Raw genomic sequence first — 18,111 nt, forward strand, 5'->3', positions numbered from 1 at the left:
CTGCGGGCGCTGAGCCCATCCCGGAGAGGGGCACGGCCTGGTGCCTTTGCCCAGCTGTCCAGAGCAGCTGTGCCCGAGCTTGCCGGATGCGGGGCTGGCGGCCTGTCCTGGGCGGCTCTCGTGCAGTGTCCTGGCGCTCACCCTCTGCTCTCCTGCCCGACAGGTCCGAGCCGCCCCACCGAGAAGGGGGAGGTGACTGCAGCAGCTGTTTGCGCCAGCTGTACCGTGCCGGCCCGGGGGCACCGGACGCTGGAGCTGGGCCTGGCCTGGGACATGCCGCGTGTCCACTTTGGCTCAAAAGAGAAGCTGCATCTCAGGTGGGTGCCCAGAGCCCCCCTTGCTGCCGGGCTGCCACCCGCCAGACGGGGCCGTGAGCCGCGTGTCCGGCCCTCCCCCGCCTTCCCAGTCTCCTGGAGCGCTGCCCGGCCCCTGCCCATCCCCAACGGGGCCCTCCCCCCCTTCCCAGTCTCCTGGAGCGCTGCCCATCCCCAACGGGCCCTCCCCCACCTTCCCAGTCTCCTGGAGCGCTGCCCGGCCCCTGCCCATCCCCAACGGGGCCCTCCCCCCCTTCCCAGTCTCCTGGAGCGCTGCCCGGCCCCTGCCCATCCCCAACGGGGCCCTCCCCCCCTTCCCAGTCTCCTGGAGCGCTGCCCGGCCCCTGCCCATCCCCAACGGGGCCCTCCCCCCCTTCCCAGTCTCCTGGAGCGCTGCCCGGCCCCTGCCCATCCCCAACGGGGCCCTCCCCCCCTTCCCAGTCTCCTGGAGCGCTGCCCGGCCCCTGCCCATCCCCAACGGGGCCCTCCCCCCCTTCCCAGTCTCCTGGAGCGCTGCCCGTCCCCAAAGGACCCTCCCCCCCCTTCCCAGTCTCCTGGAGCGCTGCCCATCCCCAAAGGACCCTCCCCCCCATTCCCAGTCTCCTGGAGCGCTGCCCATCCCCAAAGGACCCTCCCCCCCCTTCCCAGTCTCCTGGAGCGCTGCCCATCCCCAACGGGGCCCTCCCCCCTTCCCAGTCTCCTGGAGCGCTGCCCATCCCCAAAGGACCCTCCCCCCCCTTCCCAGTCTCCTGGAGCGCTGCCCATCCCCAAAGGACCCTCCCCCCCCTTCCCAGTCTCCTGGAGCGCTGCCCGGCCCCAAAGGACCCTCCCCCCCCTTCCCAGTCTCCTGGAGCGCTGCCCGTCCCCAAAGGACCCTCCCCCCCCTTCCCAGTCTCCTGGAGCGCTGCCCGTCCCCAACAGGGCCCTCCCCCCCTTCCCAGTCTCCTGGAGCGCTGCCCGTCCCCAAAGGACCCTCCCCCCCATTCCCAGTCACCTGGAGCGCTGCCCATCCCCAAAGGACCCTCCCCCCCCTTCCCAGTCTCCTGGAGCGCTGCCCGTCCCCAAAGGACCCTCCCCCCTTCCCAGTCACCTGGAGCGCTGCCCGGCCCCTGCCCACCCCGAGAATTGGCCAGTCCTGCTGGTGCTGGGCTGGGAGCGGCTGGGCTCTGCTCTGGCTCTGGGCGCTCGGCGGGGATGGGAGCACAAGTCGCCTGCAGCCGCCTGGCTGCTTGTAACGGTGCCCTGCCCCGCTGGGCGCCCCTGGGCCATGCCAGCTGCAGCCGCTGAGGCTTTCCCGGCCGGGCCCGGGGCACGTCCCCCGGCGGCGGCGGACCCAGCGGCGTCTCTCTCGCAGGCGCTACACACGCTACTTCGGCAGCGGCGGGGACGCGTGTCCTGCGCTCTCCCACTACGCGCTCACGCACCGCGGGCGGTGGGAGGAGCAGATCGAGAGCTGGCAGAGGCCCATCCTGGAGAGCAGGTAGCGCGCCGGCCCGGCGGGGGGGGCTAGTCGGAGGGCGGCTGCGCCCCTGGTAGCGGGGCCGGTGGCTCGGGGAGCGGGGCTCCTGCGTGTGCCTGGGGGGGTCTCCTGTCAGAGGCCCGGTGCCTGGGTGAGGCCTGGGCCAGCCTGGCGGCCGGCACTGTGTGCGGGGCGTCGCGGGGCAGGGGCTCGCGCTCGCTGGCTGGAGGGCGGAGCCGGCTGAGCCGTCCAGGCCGGCGCTGAGGGCCAGGCGCTCCGAGCTGGGAGCCGGTTCCGGAGCCCGCCGGCCCCTCCGCTCTGCGCCCAGGCAGGCTGGCGGGGCCCTTAGGGGCGGGCAGGGTGGGTTCCAGCACCCGGGCTGCAGCTCCCAGAAGGGCTCCCCCGAGGCCGTGTGCCCGCCCCCCGGCTGAGCGCCCCCCTCGCCCACAGCCACCTGCCCCCCTGGTACAAGTCGGCTCTCTTCAACGAGCTCTACTTCCTGGCGGACGGCGGGACGCTGTGGCTGGAGCTGCCCCCGGAGGCCTGCGCGGAGGACGTGCAGGGCCCAGCGGGCGCCGGGCTGAGCCGGCTCTTCCCGGTGCTGCGGGAGTACGGAAGGTTTGCTTACTTGGAAGGTAAAGTGCAGGCCCGAGAGCCGCGGTGCAGCTTCCCCACCGCCCCATGGGGTCCAGGCCCTGGCCCGCCCCTGCTCTCCTGCCCCCGTGGTGGGGGGAGGGAGGGGACCTCTGGGGCCCCGCGGCGCCTGGCTGGGCCTGGCCCCTCACTGTGTGTGCTGGGCTGCAGGGCAGGAGTACCGCATGTACAACACCTACGACGTGCACTTCTACGCCTCCTTCGCCCTCGCCATGCTGTGGCCCAAGCTGGAGATCAGCCTGCAGTACGACATCGGTGAGCGCCCGGCGGGCCCTGCCCCCTTCCCCCTCCCCCGGGCCCTGCCCCCATCCCCGTCCCCCTCCCCCTCCCCCGGGCCCTGCCCCCATCCCCGTCCCCCTCCCCCGGGCCCTGCCCCCATCCCCGTCCCCCGTCCCCCTCCCCTGGGCCCTGCCCCCATCCCCGTCCCCGGGGCCCTGCCCCCATCCCCGTCCCCCTCCCCCTCCCCGGGCCCTGCCCCCATCCCCCTCCCCCGGGTCCTGCCCCCATCCCCATCCCCGGGGCCCTGCCCCCGTCCCCCTCCCCGGGGCCCTGCCCCCCATCCCCCTCCCCCTTCCCCCTCCCCCGGGTCCTGCCCCCTTCCCCCTCCCCCGGGGCCCTGCCCCCATCCCCATCCCCGGGGCCCTGCCCCCGTCCCCCTCCCCGGGGCCCTGCCCCCCATCCCCGTCCCCCGTCCCCCTCCCCCGGGCCCTGCTCCCCATCCCCCTCCCCCGGGGCCCTGCCCCCATCCCCGTCCCCCTCCCCCGGGCCCTGCCCCCCATACCCCTCCCCCGGGCCCCTCGGCCAGCTTGCCGGCCACCAGCCTAGCCCCCACCCTGCCCGGCCTCCACCTCCTCCCCGGGCCCTGCCCCCATCCCCGTCCCCCGGGCCCTGCCCCCCGTCCCCCGGGCCCCTCAGCCAGCTCGCTGGCTGCCAGCCTCGCCCCTGCCCTTCCTGGCCCCCGCCTCCTCCCTGGGCCCCTCGTTGGGCCCTGCCCCCTATCACCCTGCCCCGGACCCCTCGGCCAGCTCGCCGGCTGCCAGCCTAGCCCCTGCCCTGCCCGGCCCCCACCTCCTCCCTGCCCAACCCAGGTCCCTCGCTGGGCCCTGCCCCCCATCTCCTCCCACCCAGGCCTTTCTGTGGCTCCGAGGCCCCGTGGTGGGCACACCAGACCCCTCGGCAGGTCCTCCGTGGCCACCCTCCAGACCGGGCCTTTTGGGACGCCCCAGCGAACCGGCAGAGCCCCTTCCGGGGCAGGGAGCCGGCTGTCCCCGGGGGTGGTTTCCTTCCTGAGCAGGGCCCCGGGAAGAGGACAGGGATTGTTTGTCCAGGGCCCTCAGCGCCCGCCTGACCCACGGCTGGGAGCCCCTGGGGGCAGGGCTGGGCCTGCGAGGCTGGGTGCGGCCCCCCCGCCGGCTGACGTGGATCTGTGTCCCAGCGGCCGCGGTGCTGAGCGAGGACACGCAGCCCAGGCAGTACCTGATGAGCGGGCAGACGGCCCAGGTGAAGCTGAAGAACGTGGTGCCCCACGACATCGGGGAGCCCGGTAAGGTCTCGCCTTGGCGTGTGGCTGGGGCCAGGGCTGGGCCGTGCCTGGTCTCCGGCTCCGCTACCCGTCCCCGTCGGGCCCAGCCCCTCGGGGACGTGTCCTCAGATGCGGCCGAACTGGCACCCTGGCCCCGGGCGAGCGGAGGGGCAGGAGGGCGCTGCTGGCTGGGGGGCAGCAGGCTGAGGAGGGGGCTGTGCTGACGACCATTCCCAGGGGGCTTTGCTGCGGGGGGGGCGGGTGACGTGGCCAGTGACACAGGCCTGGTTGCAGGTGGTGCGCAGAGCAATGGCAGGAGAGCTCCCTCAGCGGGGTGCAGTGCGGGGGGGGGGACAGGTTGCTGCGGAGGGGGGAGAGGTTGCTGTAGGGGGCGTGGTGTGGGGAGGGAGAGGTCGCTACCGGAGGGGAGAGGTCGCTGCGGGGGGGCGTGGTGCGGGGGGAGCTCCCTCAGCGGGGTGCAGTGCAGGGGGGGGGGAGAGGTCGCTGCGGGGGGCGTGGTGCGGGGGGAGCTCCCTCAGCGGGGTGCAGTGCGGGGGGGGAGAGGTCGCTGGGGGGTGCAGTGCAGGGGGGGAGAGGTCGCTGCGGGGGGCGCGGTGCGGGGGGGAGCTCCCTCAGCGGGGTGCAGTGCGGGGGGGGAGAGGTCGCTGCGGGGGGCGCGGTGCGGGGGGGAGCTCCCTCAGCGGGGTGCAGTGCGGGGGGGGAGAGGTCGGTGCGGGGGGGAGAGAGGTCGCTGCGGGGGGCGCGGTGCGGGGGGGAGAGGTCGCTGCGGGGGGAGCTCCCTCAGCGGGGTGCAGTGCGGGGGGGGAGAGGTCGGTGCGGGGGGGGAGAGGTCGCTGCGGGGGGCGCGGTGCGGGGGGGAGAGGTCGCTGCGGGGGGAGCTCCCTCAGCGGGGTGCAGTGCGGGGGGGGAGAGGTCGCTGCGGGGGGCACAGTGCGGGGGGGGAGAGGTCGCTGCGGGGGGCGCGGTGCGGGGGGGAGCTCCCTCAGCGGGGTGCAGTGCGGGGGGGGAGAGGTCGCTGCAGGGGGCGCGGTGCGGGGGGGAGCTCCCTCAGCGGGGTGCAGTGCGGGGGGGGAGAGGTCGCTGCGGGGGGAGCTCCCTCAGCGGGGTGCAGTGCGGGGGGGGAGAGGTCGCTGCGGGGGGCGCGGTGCGGGGGGGAGCTCCCTCAGCGGGGTGCAGTGCGGGGGGGGAGAGGTCGCTGCGGGGGGAGCTCCCTCAGCGGGGTGCAGTGCAGGGGGGTGGAGAGGTCGCTGCGGGGGAGCTCCCTCAGCGGGGTGCAGTGCGGGGGGGGGGGGAGAGGTCGCTGCGGGGGGAGCTCCCTCAGCGGGGTGCAGTGCGGGGGGGGGGGAGAGGTCGCTGCGGGGGGAGCTCCCTCCGCGGGGGTGCGGTGCGGCGGCGGCGGGGTGGCCGGGGCCCGGCCGGCGGGGCTGCTGAGAGCGGCCGTCTCCCCGCCCAGAGGACGAGCCGTGGCGGCGGATCAACGCGTACCTGGTCCACGACACGGCCGGCTGGAAGGACTTGAACCTGAAGTTCGTGCTGCAGGTTTACCGCGACTTCCACCTGACCCAGGACGCCGCCTTCCTGCAGGACATGTGGCCCGTGTGCCAGGTACCCTGCGGCTCCAAGCTCGCCCCCAGGCTGCCCTGCGGGGGCCCAGGACTGAGGGGGGGTGCACCCCGCGGGGGGCAGGGCGGGGGCCCACGACTGAGGGGGGGGTGCACCCCGCGGGGGGGCAGGGCGGGGGCCCAGGACTGAGGGGGGGAGTGGTCCCCGCAGGGGGCGCAGGGCGGGGGCCCAGGACTGAGGGGGGGAGTGGTCCCCGCAGGGGGCGCAGGGCGGGGGCCCAGGACTGAGGGGGGGAGTGGTCCCCGCAGGGGGCGCAGGGCGGGGGCCCAGGACTGAGGGGGGGAGTGGTCCCCGCAGGGGGCAGGGCGGGGGCCCAGGTCTGAGGGGGGGTGCACCCCGCGGGGGGGCAGGGCGGGGGCCCAGGACTGAGGGGGGGTGCACCCCGCGGGGGGCAGGGCGGGGGCCCAGGACTGGGGGGGGCTGCACCCCGCGGGGGGGGCAGGGGCCCAGGACTGAGGGGGGGGGCTGCACCCTGCGGGGGGGCAGGGTGGGGGCCCAGGACTGGGGGGGGGCTGCACCCTGCGGGGGGGCAGGGCGGGGGCCCAGGACTGGGGGGGGTGCACCCCGCGGGGGGCAGGGCGGGGGCCCAGGTCTGAGGGGGGGTGCTCCCTGCGGGGGGCAGGGGACTCTGAGCCGTGGGGTGAGGCTCTCGGGCTGTCGCCCACAGGCTGTGATGGACTCGGAGCTGAAATTCGACACAGACGACGACGGGCTCATTGAAAACTCGGGCTTTGCCGATCAGACGTACGACGCCTGGGTTGCGACTGGAGCCAGGTGAGGGGGGCTCGCAGTGGCCAAGGCAGTGTGTGGGAGGGGGGCAGGCTGGGCATGGGGGAGTGGGAGCGGGGGCTGGCTGGCCTTGGGAAGCGGGAGGAGGGCCGGCCAGGGGCAGGAGCGGGGGCGGGCTGCCGGCGGGGCAGCGGGAGGGGGCTGGCCGGGCGTGGGGGGGTGGAGGCCGCTGGTCTCCGGGCAGGGGCTGGTGGCTCAGCCCCAGCCCCACGGCAGCGTGTCCCTGCCCTGCAGAGCTGCGCAGTCCGAGTGGCGCCCGTTGTGCCCGGGGCAGCCGGGGTTTGCCAGGCTCATGGCTCCTCGCTCCGGTGTCGCCTGTGCAGGGACTCAGGGAGGAGGGGGGGGTTGTGCCCAGTGGCTGCTGGGGACCCGTCCTGACAAATCGAGAGCTGGCTGGCTCAGGGGATGGTGATTCAGCCAGGGGGTAGGGGGCGAGCGCCGTGGGGCTCGGAATGAGGGTGTAGCCGGGCAGTAGGGGGCGAGCGCCGTGGGGCTCGGAATGGGGGTGTGCCCGTGGGGGTAGGGGGTGAGCGCCGTGGGGCTCGGAATGGGGGTGTACCCGTGGGGGTAGGGGGCGAGCGCCGTGGGGCTCGGAATGGGGATGTAGCCGGGCGGTAGGGGGCGAGTGCCGTGGAGCTCGGAATGGGGGTGTGCCCGTGGGGGTAGGGGGCAAGCGCCGTGGGGCTCGGAATGGGGATGTACCCATGGGGGTGGGGGGCGAGCGCTGTGGGGCTCGGAATGGGGGTGTAGCCGGGCGGTAGGGGGCGAGCGCCGTGGGGCTCGGAATGGGGGTGTACCCGTGGTGGTAGGGAGCGAGCGCCGTGGGGCTCAGAATGGGGGTGTAGCCGGGCGGTAGGGGGCGAGCGCCGTGGGGCTCGGAATGGGGGTGTGCCCGTGGGGGTAGGGGGCGAGCGCCGTGGGGCTCGGAATGGGGGTGTACCCGTGGGGGTAGGGAGCGAGCGCCGTGGGGCTCAGAATGGGGGTGTACCCGTGGGGGTAGGGGGCGAGCGCCGTGGGGCTCGGAATGGGGATGTAGCCGGGCGGTAGGGGGCGAGCGCCATGGGGCTCGGAATGGGGGTGTGCCCGTGGGGGTAGGGGGCAAGCGCCGTGGGGCTCGGAATGGGGATGTACCCATGGGGGTGGGGGGCGAGCGCCGTGGGGCTTGGAATGGGGGTGTACCCGTGGGGGTGGGGGGCGAGCGCCGTGGGGCTCAGAATGGGGGTGTGCCCGTGGGGGTGGGGGGCGAGCGCCGTGGGGCTCAGAATGGTGGTGTAGCCGGGCGGTAGGGGGCGAGCGCCGTGGGGCTCAGAATGGGGGTGTGCCCGTGGGGGTGGGGGGCGAGCGCCGTGGGGCTCGGAATGGGGGTGTGCCCGTGGGGGTGGGGGGCGAGCGCCGTGGGGCTCAGGGCCGGGTCGTAGCCCCCCGCGAGCCGCGGTAACGTGCCCGTCCCCTCGCAGCGCGTACTGCGGCGGCCTGTGGCTGGCGGCGGTCTGCGCGATGTGCAAGGCGGCGGCGCTGCTGGACGACGGCCGGGCGCTGCGGAAATACCGCGCCATCCTGCGCAAGGGCTCGGAGGCGTTTGAGCGGCTGCTGTGGAACGGTGCGTTGGCTCCGCCCCCCGCCGGGCCCCTCGGGCAGCAGGTGGGGCCCCCCTGGGGCCCGGGGCCGGAGGCGGGCGCTGACCGTCTGGGCGACTCTCGTCCCGCGCAGGGCGATACTACAACTACGACAGCAGCGGGGGCCCCTTCTCCGGCACCGTCATGTCCGACCAGTGCGCCGGGCAGTGGTTCCTGCGGGCCAGCGGCCTGGGCCACGGCGAATTCGAGGTGAGGCTTGTGGGCGCCCCGGTGGGCTCAGCAGGACGGAGCTCTCTCCACACCCTGGCCCCTCCCGCCCCGGTCACAGGGACACCCCCAGCTCCACGCGCCCATGGGGCTGGCGATTGCTGGGTCCTGGCACCCTGGTCAGTGGGGCGCAGGGGGAGGCCAGTGCCCCAGCGCGAGGGGGCGCGGAGCTGTGGGGCGGGGGGGGCAGTGCGGGTGGCTACGGGGAGCAAACACGGGACGTGCTTAAGGAGAGTTTGTTCGGTGCTCCGGAAGCCACGGCCCCCCAGGCTAAAGGCAGGCAAAAGCCCGGCCTGGGGGGCAGGAAATGGAGAGACGCTGGAGGGACAAGGGACGTACCTGGAGCCCAGTGTGCAGCGCGAAGGGAAATAACGGGGGAGGGGGGGACAGACGTCCAGGCAGGGTGAGGGGCGGGCGAGACTCCCAGGGACAGGATGGCCAATTGCCAGGGGAAGGCAACCAATTGGTGCCTCAGTTTCCCCATCTGTAAGGCAGGTAACGACACCAGCTCCCGTGGGAAAGTGCTCTGGGTGCAAAGCACAGGACGGTTTTCTGAACTCCTGGAACAGCAGGGAATCCCCTCCCAGCGGGAGTCCTGGTCGCTCACAGGCGCAGCACTGGGGACGCGGATCTCTGGGGCAGAGCTGGGCAGGGCCTTGGCCTTAGAGCCGTACGGCGGCTGGGCGAGACGCAGCGCGGTGGGATGGATTCGGAGCTGCCTACGAGGGCTCCTCCCTGGAGCGGGGCCGTTCCCAGGGCAGCTGGAGGCTGGTGCTCTCTGCAGCGGAGGTGGAGGCGCAGGGCAGGGCGCAGAGCGATCTGGAGGGGGCAGAGTTGCAGTGTCTGGGCACAACCGGGCTGGGCTCGCCGGACCCCCAAGCAAGGGGCAAAGCCGGGGCCCTTGGAGCCAAATCGAGGACTCCCCAGCTGTCGCAGGCAAGGGGCGGATGGGGGCTTTGCTCGCCACGGGGAACACGCTCAGACCGGCGGGGCCCTTCCCCTCCCTGGCCGGGCCGCCGTGGGCTGGGAAGCCGCCAGCCTGCCAAGGGATCAGCCCCGCTCCCGAGGAGACGGCTGCCTGGTGCTCATTTGCAAATTCAGCACTGCCCCGCGCTGGATTGCCACGGTTCCCTGGGCTCAGCCCCTCCAGCCTGGCGCGGCGCCTGCTCCTGTGGCCTGCCCGGCGGGGTTTGCCCACGCGAGCCTCTGTCCTCTGTCTCGGGTTCCGGTGCAACGCTGCCTGCAGGGCCTCTGCCTGTCCCAGACTCGCTCCTCCGCCCTGTAGCGTGGCCCTTGGCGAGCCGCTCGGGGTCTGTCAGTTCTTAGCTGAGACCGTGGCCAGGGCCACGCGTGCGTCTAGGCCAGACTTAGAGACGGGGATTATCCTGCCCATCAGCAGCTCTGCAGAGCCTGTGGGGTCAGAGCGGACGTGCAGCTGAACATGAGCCTGGAGGGCTGGCAAGTGCTCTGGAGGACGGGGCGTAATTCAGCCGATCTAGACAAACTGGAGAAATGGTCTGAGGGGAACGGGAGGTTCACAAGGACACATGCCAAGGGCTCCACTTCGGAAGGACCAATCCGTGTGTCACACACAGAACGGGACGCGACTGTCCAGGAGTCCTGCAGAACGGGATCTGGGGGCCAGAGTGGACCACAAGCTAAATCTGAGCCGACAGTGGGACACGGTTGGGAAAAAAGCAAACCTGATTGTGGGGGCATGAACAGGAGAGTCGTGAGCAAGACACGAGGAGTCGTTCTGCCGCTCTGCTCCAGTTGAGGCCCAATCAGCACGTAACACAATGGCCAGTTCTGGGCACCACATTTCAGGAAAGGTGGAGAAATTGGAGATGACCAGACAAGAGCAAGAAAAATGGATCAAAAGTCTAGAAACAAGGAGCCATGAGCGAAGGCTTAAGCATATGGGGGCTGGAGCACATGGCCTAGAGGAGAGGCTGAGGGACTGGGGTTTGTTCAGTCGGCAGAAGCGCAGAGTGAGGGGGGGTTGAGAGCAGCCTGCAGCTCCCTGCAGGGGGTTCCAGAGAGGCCGTTCTCAGTAGTGACAGGTGGCAGAACAAGGAGCAATGGGCTCTAGCTGTGGTGGGAGAGGTCCAGATTGGATATTAGGAAAAACTATTTCACTAGGAGGGTGGTGAAGCACTGGGCTGGGTTCCCTAGGGGAGTAGTGGAGTCTCCATCCCTAGAGGTGTTTAAGTCTCGGCTTGACACAGCCCTGGCCGGGTCGATTGAGTTGGGATTGGTCCTGCCTAGAGCAGGGCGCTGGACTTGATGACTCCTGAGGTCTCGTCCAGCTCTATGGCTCTGTGGCTCAAGGCTGAAAGTGCTGGGTTGGGTGGGTTTGGAGAGCCCTGGGGCGGCTTGGCCGCGAGGGCGCCGTGGGTCAGGCGGCCGCACTGGAAGCTGGAGGCAGAGGTCCACATGAGAGCTGCAAAGGGCGAAGGCCCTTGTGTGGCGGAGGCTAGCGGGTGGGGTGGAAAGGGCTGGTTCAAAGCACGAGGCTGAGGGACACGCGGGGGAAGGAGAAGACGGGGGAGTCCTGCTACTCGGAGAGGGGCCGGGGTGGGCGGGTGAAGGGAGCAGCCCTCCCACGTCGTGGTGCCGCAGCCTGAGGCGGGACGCTGGAAACGTTGCCACCGGCCGGGCGGAGAAGCGCTGGGAAAAGGTGGAATCTCCCCCCGGAGGCGTGAGGCCGGCACCTATCGGAGCAGCAATCGCTTTGGACGGGGACCGCTGCAGACTTCGGGAAGTGCTCAAGGACTGCTCCTACGGAGGGAGCTTGGGGGCTGGGATGGAGGTTGCGTTAAGAAGGGAGCTCGGGGTAGGGAACTGGGGTGCGGGGGGGTCTGAGGGTGTTTGGGTGGAGGAGGGGCTGTGGCGGGGGATTGGGGTGCGGGGGGGCTCTGAGGGTGTTTGGGTGGAGGACGGGCTGTGGCGGGGGATTGGGGTGCGGGGGGGCTCTGAGGGTGTTTGGGTGGAGGAGGGGCTATGGCGGGGGATTGGGGTGCAGGGGGGGTCTGAGGGTGTTTGGGTGGAGGACGGGCTGTGGCGGGGGATTGGGGTGCGGGGGGGCTCTGAGGGTGTTTGGGTGGAGGACGGGCTGTGGCGGGGGATTGGGGTGCGGGGGGGCTCTGAGGGTGTTTGGGTGGAGGAGGGGCTATGGCGGGGGATTGGGGTGCAGGGGGGGTCTGAGGGTGTTTGGGTGGAGGAGGGGCTGTGGCGGGGGATTAGGAAGTGGGGGGTGTCTGAGGGTGTTTGGGTGGAGGAGGGGCTGTGGCGGGGGATTGGGGTGCGGGGGGGCTCTGAGGGTGTTTGGGTGGAGGAGGGGCTGTGGCGGGGGATTAGGAAGTGGGGGGTGTCTGAGGGTGTTTGGGTGGAGGAGGGGCTGTGGCGGGGGATTGGGGTGCGGGGGGGCTCTGAGGGTGTTTGGGTGGAGGAGGGGCTGTGGCGGGGGATTGGGGTGCGGGGGGGCTCTGAGGGTGTTTGGGTGGAGGAGGGGCTGTGAGCTGTGGGGGATTGAGGTGCGGGGGGGCTCTGAGGGTGTTTGGGTGGAGGACGGGCTGTGAGCTGTGGGGGATTGCGGTGCGGGGGGGGTCCAAGGGTATTTGGGTGGAGGAGGGGCTCTGGCGGGGGATTCGGGTGCAGGGGCGGTCCGAGGGTGTTTGGGTGGAGGAGGGGCTGCGGGGATTGGGGTGCAGGGGGGGTCCGCGGGTGTTTGGGTGGAGGAGGGGCTGTGAGCTGTGGGGGATTGGGGTGCGGGGGGGTCTGAGGGTGTTTGGGTGGACGAGGGGCTGTGGGGGATTGGGGTGCGGGGGGGTCTGAGGGTGTTTGGGTGGAGGAGGGGCTGTGGCGGGGGATTGGGGTGTGGGGGGGTCTGAGGGTGTTTGGGTGGAGGAGGGGCTGTGGCGGGGGATTGGGGTGCGGGGGTTCTGAGGGTGTTTGGGTGGAGGAGGGGCTGTGGTGGGGGATTGGGGTGCGGGGGGGTGTCTGAGGGTGTTTGGGTGGAGGAGGAGCTGTGGGGGATTGGGGTGCGGGGGGGTCTGAGGGTGTTTGGGTGGAGGAGGGGCTCTGGCGGGGGATTGGGGTGCGGGGGGGGTCCGAGGGTGTTTGGGTGGAGGAGGGGCTCTGGCGGGGGATTGGGGTGCGGGGGGGTCCGAGGGTGTTTGGGTGGAGGAGGGGCTGCGGGGGATTGGGGTGCGGGGGGGTCTGAGGGTGTTTGGGTGGAGGAGGGGCTGCGGGGGATTGGGGTGCGGGGGGGTCTGAGGGTGTTTGGGTGGAGGAGGGGCTGCGGGGGATTGGGGTGCGGGGGGGTCCGAGGGTGTTTGGGTGGAGGAGGGGCTGTGGCGGGGGATTGGGGTGCGGGGGGGTTCCGAGGGTGTTTGGGTGGAGGAGGGGCTGCGGGGGATTGGGGTGCAGGGGGGGTCTGAGGGTGTTTGGGTGGAGGAGGGGCTGCGGGGGATTGGGGTGCGGGGGGGTCTGAGGGTGTTTGGGTGGAGGAGGGGCTGCGGGGGATTGGGGTGCGGGGGGGTCCGAGGGTGTTTGGGTGGAGGAGGGGCTGCAGGGGATTGGGGTGCGGGGGGGTCCGAGGGTGTTTGGGTGGAGGAGGGGCTGTGGCGGGGGATTGGGGTGCGGGGGGGTCTGAGGGTGTTTGGGTGGAGGAGGGGCTGCGGGGGATTGGGGTGCGGGGGGGTCCGAGGGTGTTTGGGTGGAGGAGGGGCTGTGGCGGGGGATTGGGGTGCGGGGGGGTTCCGAGGGTGTTTGGGTGGAGGAGGGGCTGCGGGGGATTGGGGTGCGGGGGGGTCCGAGGGTGTTTGGGTGGAGGAGGGGCTGTGGCGGGGGATTGGGGTGCGGGGGGGTCCGAGGGTGTTTGGGTGGAGGAGGGGCTGCAGGGGATTGGGGTGCGGGGGGGTCCGAGGGTGTTTGGGTGGAGGAGGGGCTGTGGCGGGGGATTGGGGTGCGGGGGGGTTCCGAGGGTGTTTGGGTGGAGGAGGGGCTGCGGGGGATTGGGGTGCAGGGGGGGTCTGAGGGTGTTTGGGTGGAGGAGGGGCTGCGGGGGATTGGGGTGCGGGGGGGTCTGAGGGTGTTTGGGTGGAGGAGGGGCTGCGGGGGATTGGGGTGCGGGGGGGTCCGAGGGTGTTTGGGTGGAGGAGGGGCTGCAGGGGATTGGGGTGCGGGGGGGTCCGAGGGTGTTTGGGTGGAGGAGGGGCTGCAGGGGATTGGGGTGCGGGGGGGTCCGAGGGTGTTTGGGTGGAGGAGGGGCTGTGGCGGGGGATTGGGGTGCGGGGGGGTCTGAGGGTGTTTGGGTGGAGGAGGGGCTGCGGGGGATTGGGGTGCGGGGGGGTCTGAGGGTGTTTGGGTGGAGGAGGGGCTGCGGGGGATTGGGGTGCGGGGGGGTCCGAGGGTGTTTGGGTGGAGGAGGGGCTGCAGGGGATTGGGGTGCGGGGGGGTCCGAGGGTGTTTGGGTGGAGGAGGGGCTGTGGCGGGGGATTGGGGTGCGGGGGGGGGTCTGAGGGTGTTTGGGTGGAGGAGGGGCTCTGGCGGGGGATTGGGGTGCGGGGGGGGGTCCGAGGGTGTTTGGGTGGAGGAGGGGCTGCGGGGGATTGGGGTGCGGGGGGGGGTCTGAGGGTGTTTGGGTGGAGGAGGGGCTGTGGGGGATTGGGGTGCGGGGGGGTCTGAGGGTGTTTGGGTGGAGGAGGGGCTGCGGGGGATTGGGGTGCGGGGGGGTCCGAGGGTGTTTGGGTGGAGGAGGGGCTGTGGCAGGGGCCGGATCAGAAGGCCTGAGCTGGGTGGCTGAGGGAGACGTTCCGGGCAGGGCAGGGACAAGGTGGGAGCTGGTGGTGGGAGCTGGTGCCAGGCGCGTGCTGATTCGAAGGGGGGCGGGGTGTGAGGCTGCCGGGTGGCTGTGGGGCTCGCCGCATCCGCTCCAGCCAGCAAGATCGGTCGGGTGTTTGGGGCGCGGCGGCAGGCAGGCGTGGGGAAGGCCACCTGCTGCTGGTTCCGGAGCAGCCAGGAGCCGGGGCTCCGGGATCTCTGACTGGCTCTGGCGCAGCCCTAGCGGGGATGGTGGGTTCGCCATCTTGCTGTCTGCGCGTCCCTGGGTATGGTGCTGGGTGCCAGCTGGCGCCCTGGTCGGTCTGCCCCCGGGGCGTGCGGGGCGGCGCCGGAGTCCTGGTGGATCTGCCCCCGGGGCCTGCGGGGCGGCGCCAACATCCTGGTGGGTCTGCCCTCGGGGCCTGCTGGGCGGCGCCAACATCCTGGTCGGTCTGCCCCCAGGGCCTGCGGGGCGGCGCCGGAGTCCTGGTGGGTCTGCCCCCGGGGCGTGCGGGGCGGCCCCGGAGTCCTGGTGTGTCTGCCCCCAGGGCCTGTGGGGCGGCACCGGAGTCCTGGTGGGTCTGCCCCCAGGGCCTGCGGGGCGGCGCCGGAGGTCTGGTGGGTCTGTCCCCGGGGCCTGCAGGGCAGCGCCGGCGCCCTGGTCGGTCTGTCCCCGGGGCGTGCGGGGCGGCGCCGGCGCCCTGGTCGGTCTGTCCCCGGGGCCTGCGGGGCGGCGCCGGCGCCCTGGTCGGTCTGTCCCCGGGGCCTGTGGGGCGGCGCCGGCGTCCTGGTCGGTCTGTCCCCGGGGCCTGCGGGGCGGCGCCGGCGCCCTGGTCGGTCTGTCCCCGGGGCCTGCGGGGCGGCGCCGGCGTCCTGGTCGGTCTGTCCCCGGGGCCTGCGGGGCGGCGCTGGCGTCCTGGTCGGTCTGCCCCCCGGGCGTGCGGGGTGGCGCCGGTGCCCTGGTCGGTCTGCCCCCCGGGCGTGCGGGGTGGCGCCGGCGCCCTGGTCGGTCTGCCCCCCGGGGCGTGCGGGGCGGCGCCGGAGTCCTGGTCGGTCTGTCCCCGGGGCGTGCGGGGCGGCGCCGGTTTCCTGGTCGGTCTGCCCCCGGGGCGTGCGGGGCGGCACAGGCTGAGGGCTGATGGCGTCTCCCGCTGCAGGTGTTCCCCAGGAGCCACGTGGTCAGCGCGCTGAAGACCATCTTCGAGCTGAACGTCATGGGCTTTGCCAACGGGACCATGGGCGCCGTGAACGGCATGCGGCCGGACGGGAGCCCCGACACCTCCAGCGTGCAGTCCAGCGAGGCCTGGGTGGGGGTTGTGTACGCGCTGGCCGCCACCATGATCCAGGAGGTGGGTGTGGCGCCCGGCGCCCCTCGGCACAGGCGGGGCCGGCCGGCCTGACTCTCTTCTCCTCTGCCGCAGGGCCTGGTGCAGGAGGGCTTCCGCACCGCCGAGGGCTGCTACCGCACCGTGTGGGAGCGGCTGGGCATGGCCTTCCAGACGCCCGAGGCCTACTGCCAAAGGAAGCTCTTCCGCTCTCTGGCCTACATGCGCCCCCTCAGCATCTGGAGCATGCAGCTGGCTCTGGAGCGCGCCGCCGGCCCAGCAGCCGAGAACTCGCTCCAGCCGTGAGAGCAGGAACCGGGGAGCGGCCGGGCCCCGCTGCAGGCCAGGGGCTGTGTGGAGGCTGCTACCCCTTTTAAACCCCCCATTTTAATTGCTGTCTGCACCCCCCCGAGCCTCGCCTGTACCTCCCCCGCTGCCCACGGCCACGCGCCCGTCCCGTCTCCTCGGGCCCCACGTTCCCTGCCTGGGGCCCTCCTAGGCCTGGCCATGGGGGGGCCAGGCTGTGCCTAGGCCCCTCCGTCTCTCGGGGGCTCGGCCGTGCACAGGGCGAGCTGCTGGGGAGGTTGGGAACCCCCCGGCCACGCAGCACCGGGCCTGGCCTCACCCGCGAGCAGGGCGGGGGGCAGGGGCACTGGGCTGGGTGCCCAGGCTGCAGGGGTGTCTTGTGTCTGCCCTGGCAGGCGCGGCTGCATTGTCACCACCTGCGTCACGGCGCCCTGGCTCCAGGAGTGTGGGCAGGGCCAGGAGGCCCCGGGGGGGCCTGGCGTGGGCTGAGCCCTCCCTGAAGGGAAGAGTGGGGGCAGCAGCTGGAAGTAGCCCTGCCCCCCCAGCAGCACGGCCCGAGTGCGGGGGAGCTGACATGGGCGCTGCTGGGAAGGAGGGCGTCCGCGCCCCCCCCCGAGGGGCTGCCCGGTGGGGCTGGGCCGGGCCGTAACCGGGGGCAAGGGCAGGCGTCCAGCACGTCGACAATCGTCATCCCACGCGAGCCCCGCGGGGCAGGAGCCTCCCGCCCGGACCCTGCGCGATCGCGGCCGGCGCCGGCCATGGGGCTCCAGGCGCCGTTTTTAAAACCTGAGTAACGTTAATTTAATCATCACAATAAAATATCCTGTCCCTGCCGCCTGTGCCTCTGCCTGTCCCTCTGCCCAGGGCCAGTGGCCTCCCCTGGCCCCGCCTGTCCCTGCCGCCTGTGCCTCTGCCTGTCCCTCTGCCCAGGGCCAGTGGCCTCCCCTGGCCCCGCCTGTCCCTGCCGCCTGTGCCTCTGCCTGTCCCTCTGCCCAGGGCCAGTGGCCTCCCCTGGCCCTGCCTGTCCCTGCCGCCTGTGCCTCTGCCTGTCCCTCTGCCCAGGGCCAGTGGCCTCTCCTGGCCCCGCCTGTCCCTGCCGCCTGTGCCTCTGCCTGTCCCTCTGCCCAGGGCCAGTGGCCTCTCCTGGCCCCGCCTGTCCCTGCCACCTGTGCCTCTGCCTGTCCCTCTGCCCAGGGCCAGTGGCCTCCTCTGGCCCCGCCTGTCCCTGCCGCCTGTGCCTCTGCCTGTCCCTCTGCCCAGGGCCAGTGGCCTCCTCTGGCCCCGCCTGTCCCTGCCGCCTGTGCCTCTGCCTGTCCCTCTGCCCAGGGCCAGTGGCCTCTCCTGGCCCCGCCTGTCCCTGCCGCCTGTGCCTCTGTCCCTCTGCCCAGGGCCAGTGGCCTCCCCTGGCCCCGCCTGTCCCTGCCGCCTGTGCCTCTGCCTGTCCCTCTGCCCAGGGCCAGTGGCCTCTCCTGGCCCCGCCTGTCCCTGCCGCCTGTCCCTCTGCCCAGGGCCTGTGGCCTCTCCTGGCCCCGCCTGTCCCTGCCGCCTGTGCCTCTGCCTGTCCCTCTGCCCAGGGCCAGTGGCCTCCCCTGGCCCCGCCTGTCCCTGCCGCCTGTGCCTCTGCCTGTCCCTCTGCCCAGGGCCAGTGGCCTCTCCTGGCCCCGCCTGTCCCTGCCGCCTGTCCCTCTGCCCAGGGCCTGTGGCCTCTCCTGGCCCCGCCTGTCCCTGCCGCCTGTGCCTCTGCCTGTCCCTCTGCCCAGGTGCCGTGGCCTCCTCTGGCCATGCCCGGGGCCTGTTGCTCTGCCGGGGGCTGCATCCCTGGTCAGTGTCACGTGGGCCTGGCTGTCGGCTGCCCCTGGGCCGGCTCCAGTAGCGTAATAGACGAGCCGGTTCCTGGACACCTGGGCTGCCCCCGGCTATGGCCCAGGAACTTTCCTGCTCCTCCGACCGGGGGCTGCGAGCGCCTCCAGGGCTGATCGGGCAGCCAGCTGGCCCCGAGCGGCACGGAGCCGAGTCTGGGTCTCGGTCACACCCAGCGTGGCTCAGCGAGGCTGTTCCCTCCCTGCCCGCAGGAGACCCGTGCGAGATCGGGGGGCTCCTTGGCAGCAGGCGTCCCCTGCTGCATGGCAGCGTATTCAGCTCTGCCGGGAATACACCAGCGCCCGGCCTGCCCCGGGCCAACAGCAGCTTGGCGGTAGCTCTGGCGCAGCCCAGCGCAGGCAGGGCCGGCCCCACCTTCCCCTGCAGGGGTCGCTCACAGACTGCAATGCTCACAGCACCCCACTCCCCCACCGTCCCTAGGGGCCTCAGGCACGGTGCCCTGGCCACAGCTTCCACGCAGCCTGTGCCCGCTGTGTGCTGGGGGGTCAGGTCTGTGTCGCCTTCTGCAGTGGGGTGGTGCCCGGCCCGGCCTTTAGCTGATCGCCAT

The 18,111-nt window shown here is 72.7% G+C and overlaps 1 protein-coding gene across 1 annotated transcript in view; it reads left to right on the forward strand.

The window, feature by feature from the left end:
- GBA2 (glucosylceramidase beta 2) overlaps positions 1-16,517 on the forward strand; it is a 48,217-nt gene extending 31,700 nt beyond the window's left edge. Inside the window, exons 7-17 of the mRNA XM_089779516.1 lie at positions 164-317; positions 1,669-1,794; positions 2,224-2,408; positions 2,578-2,682; positions 3,863-3,970; positions 5,424-5,575; positions 6,261-6,367; positions 7,840-7,982; positions 8,093-8,208; positions 15,210-15,401; positions 15,474-16,517. Of these exons, the coding sequence (XP_089635642.1) occupies positions 164-317; positions 1,669-1,794; positions 2,224-2,408; positions 2,578-2,682; positions 3,863-3,970; positions 5,424-5,575; positions 6,261-6,367; positions 7,840-7,982; positions 8,093-8,208; positions 15,210-15,401; positions 15,474-15,683 (1,598 nt within the window). The 3' untranslated portion in view covers positions 15,684-16,517. The remainder of the gene's footprint in view (positions 1-163; positions 318-1,668; positions 1,795-2,223; positions 2,409-2,577; positions 2,683-3,862; positions 3,971-5,423; positions 5,576-6,260; positions 6,368-7,839; positions 7,983-8,092; positions 8,209-15,209; positions 15,402-15,473) is intronic.
- The last annotated feature ends 1,594 nt before the right edge of the window (positions 16,518-18,111 follow it).

This window comes from Pelodiscus sinensis, chromosome 6, assembly GCF_052426305.1.
Source record: "Pelodiscus sinensis isolate ZL-2025 chromosome 6, ASM5242630v1, whole genome shotgun sequence".
Classification (NCBI taxonomy): Eukaryota; Metazoa; Chordata; order Testudines; family Trionychidae; genus Pelodiscus; species Pelodiscus sinensis.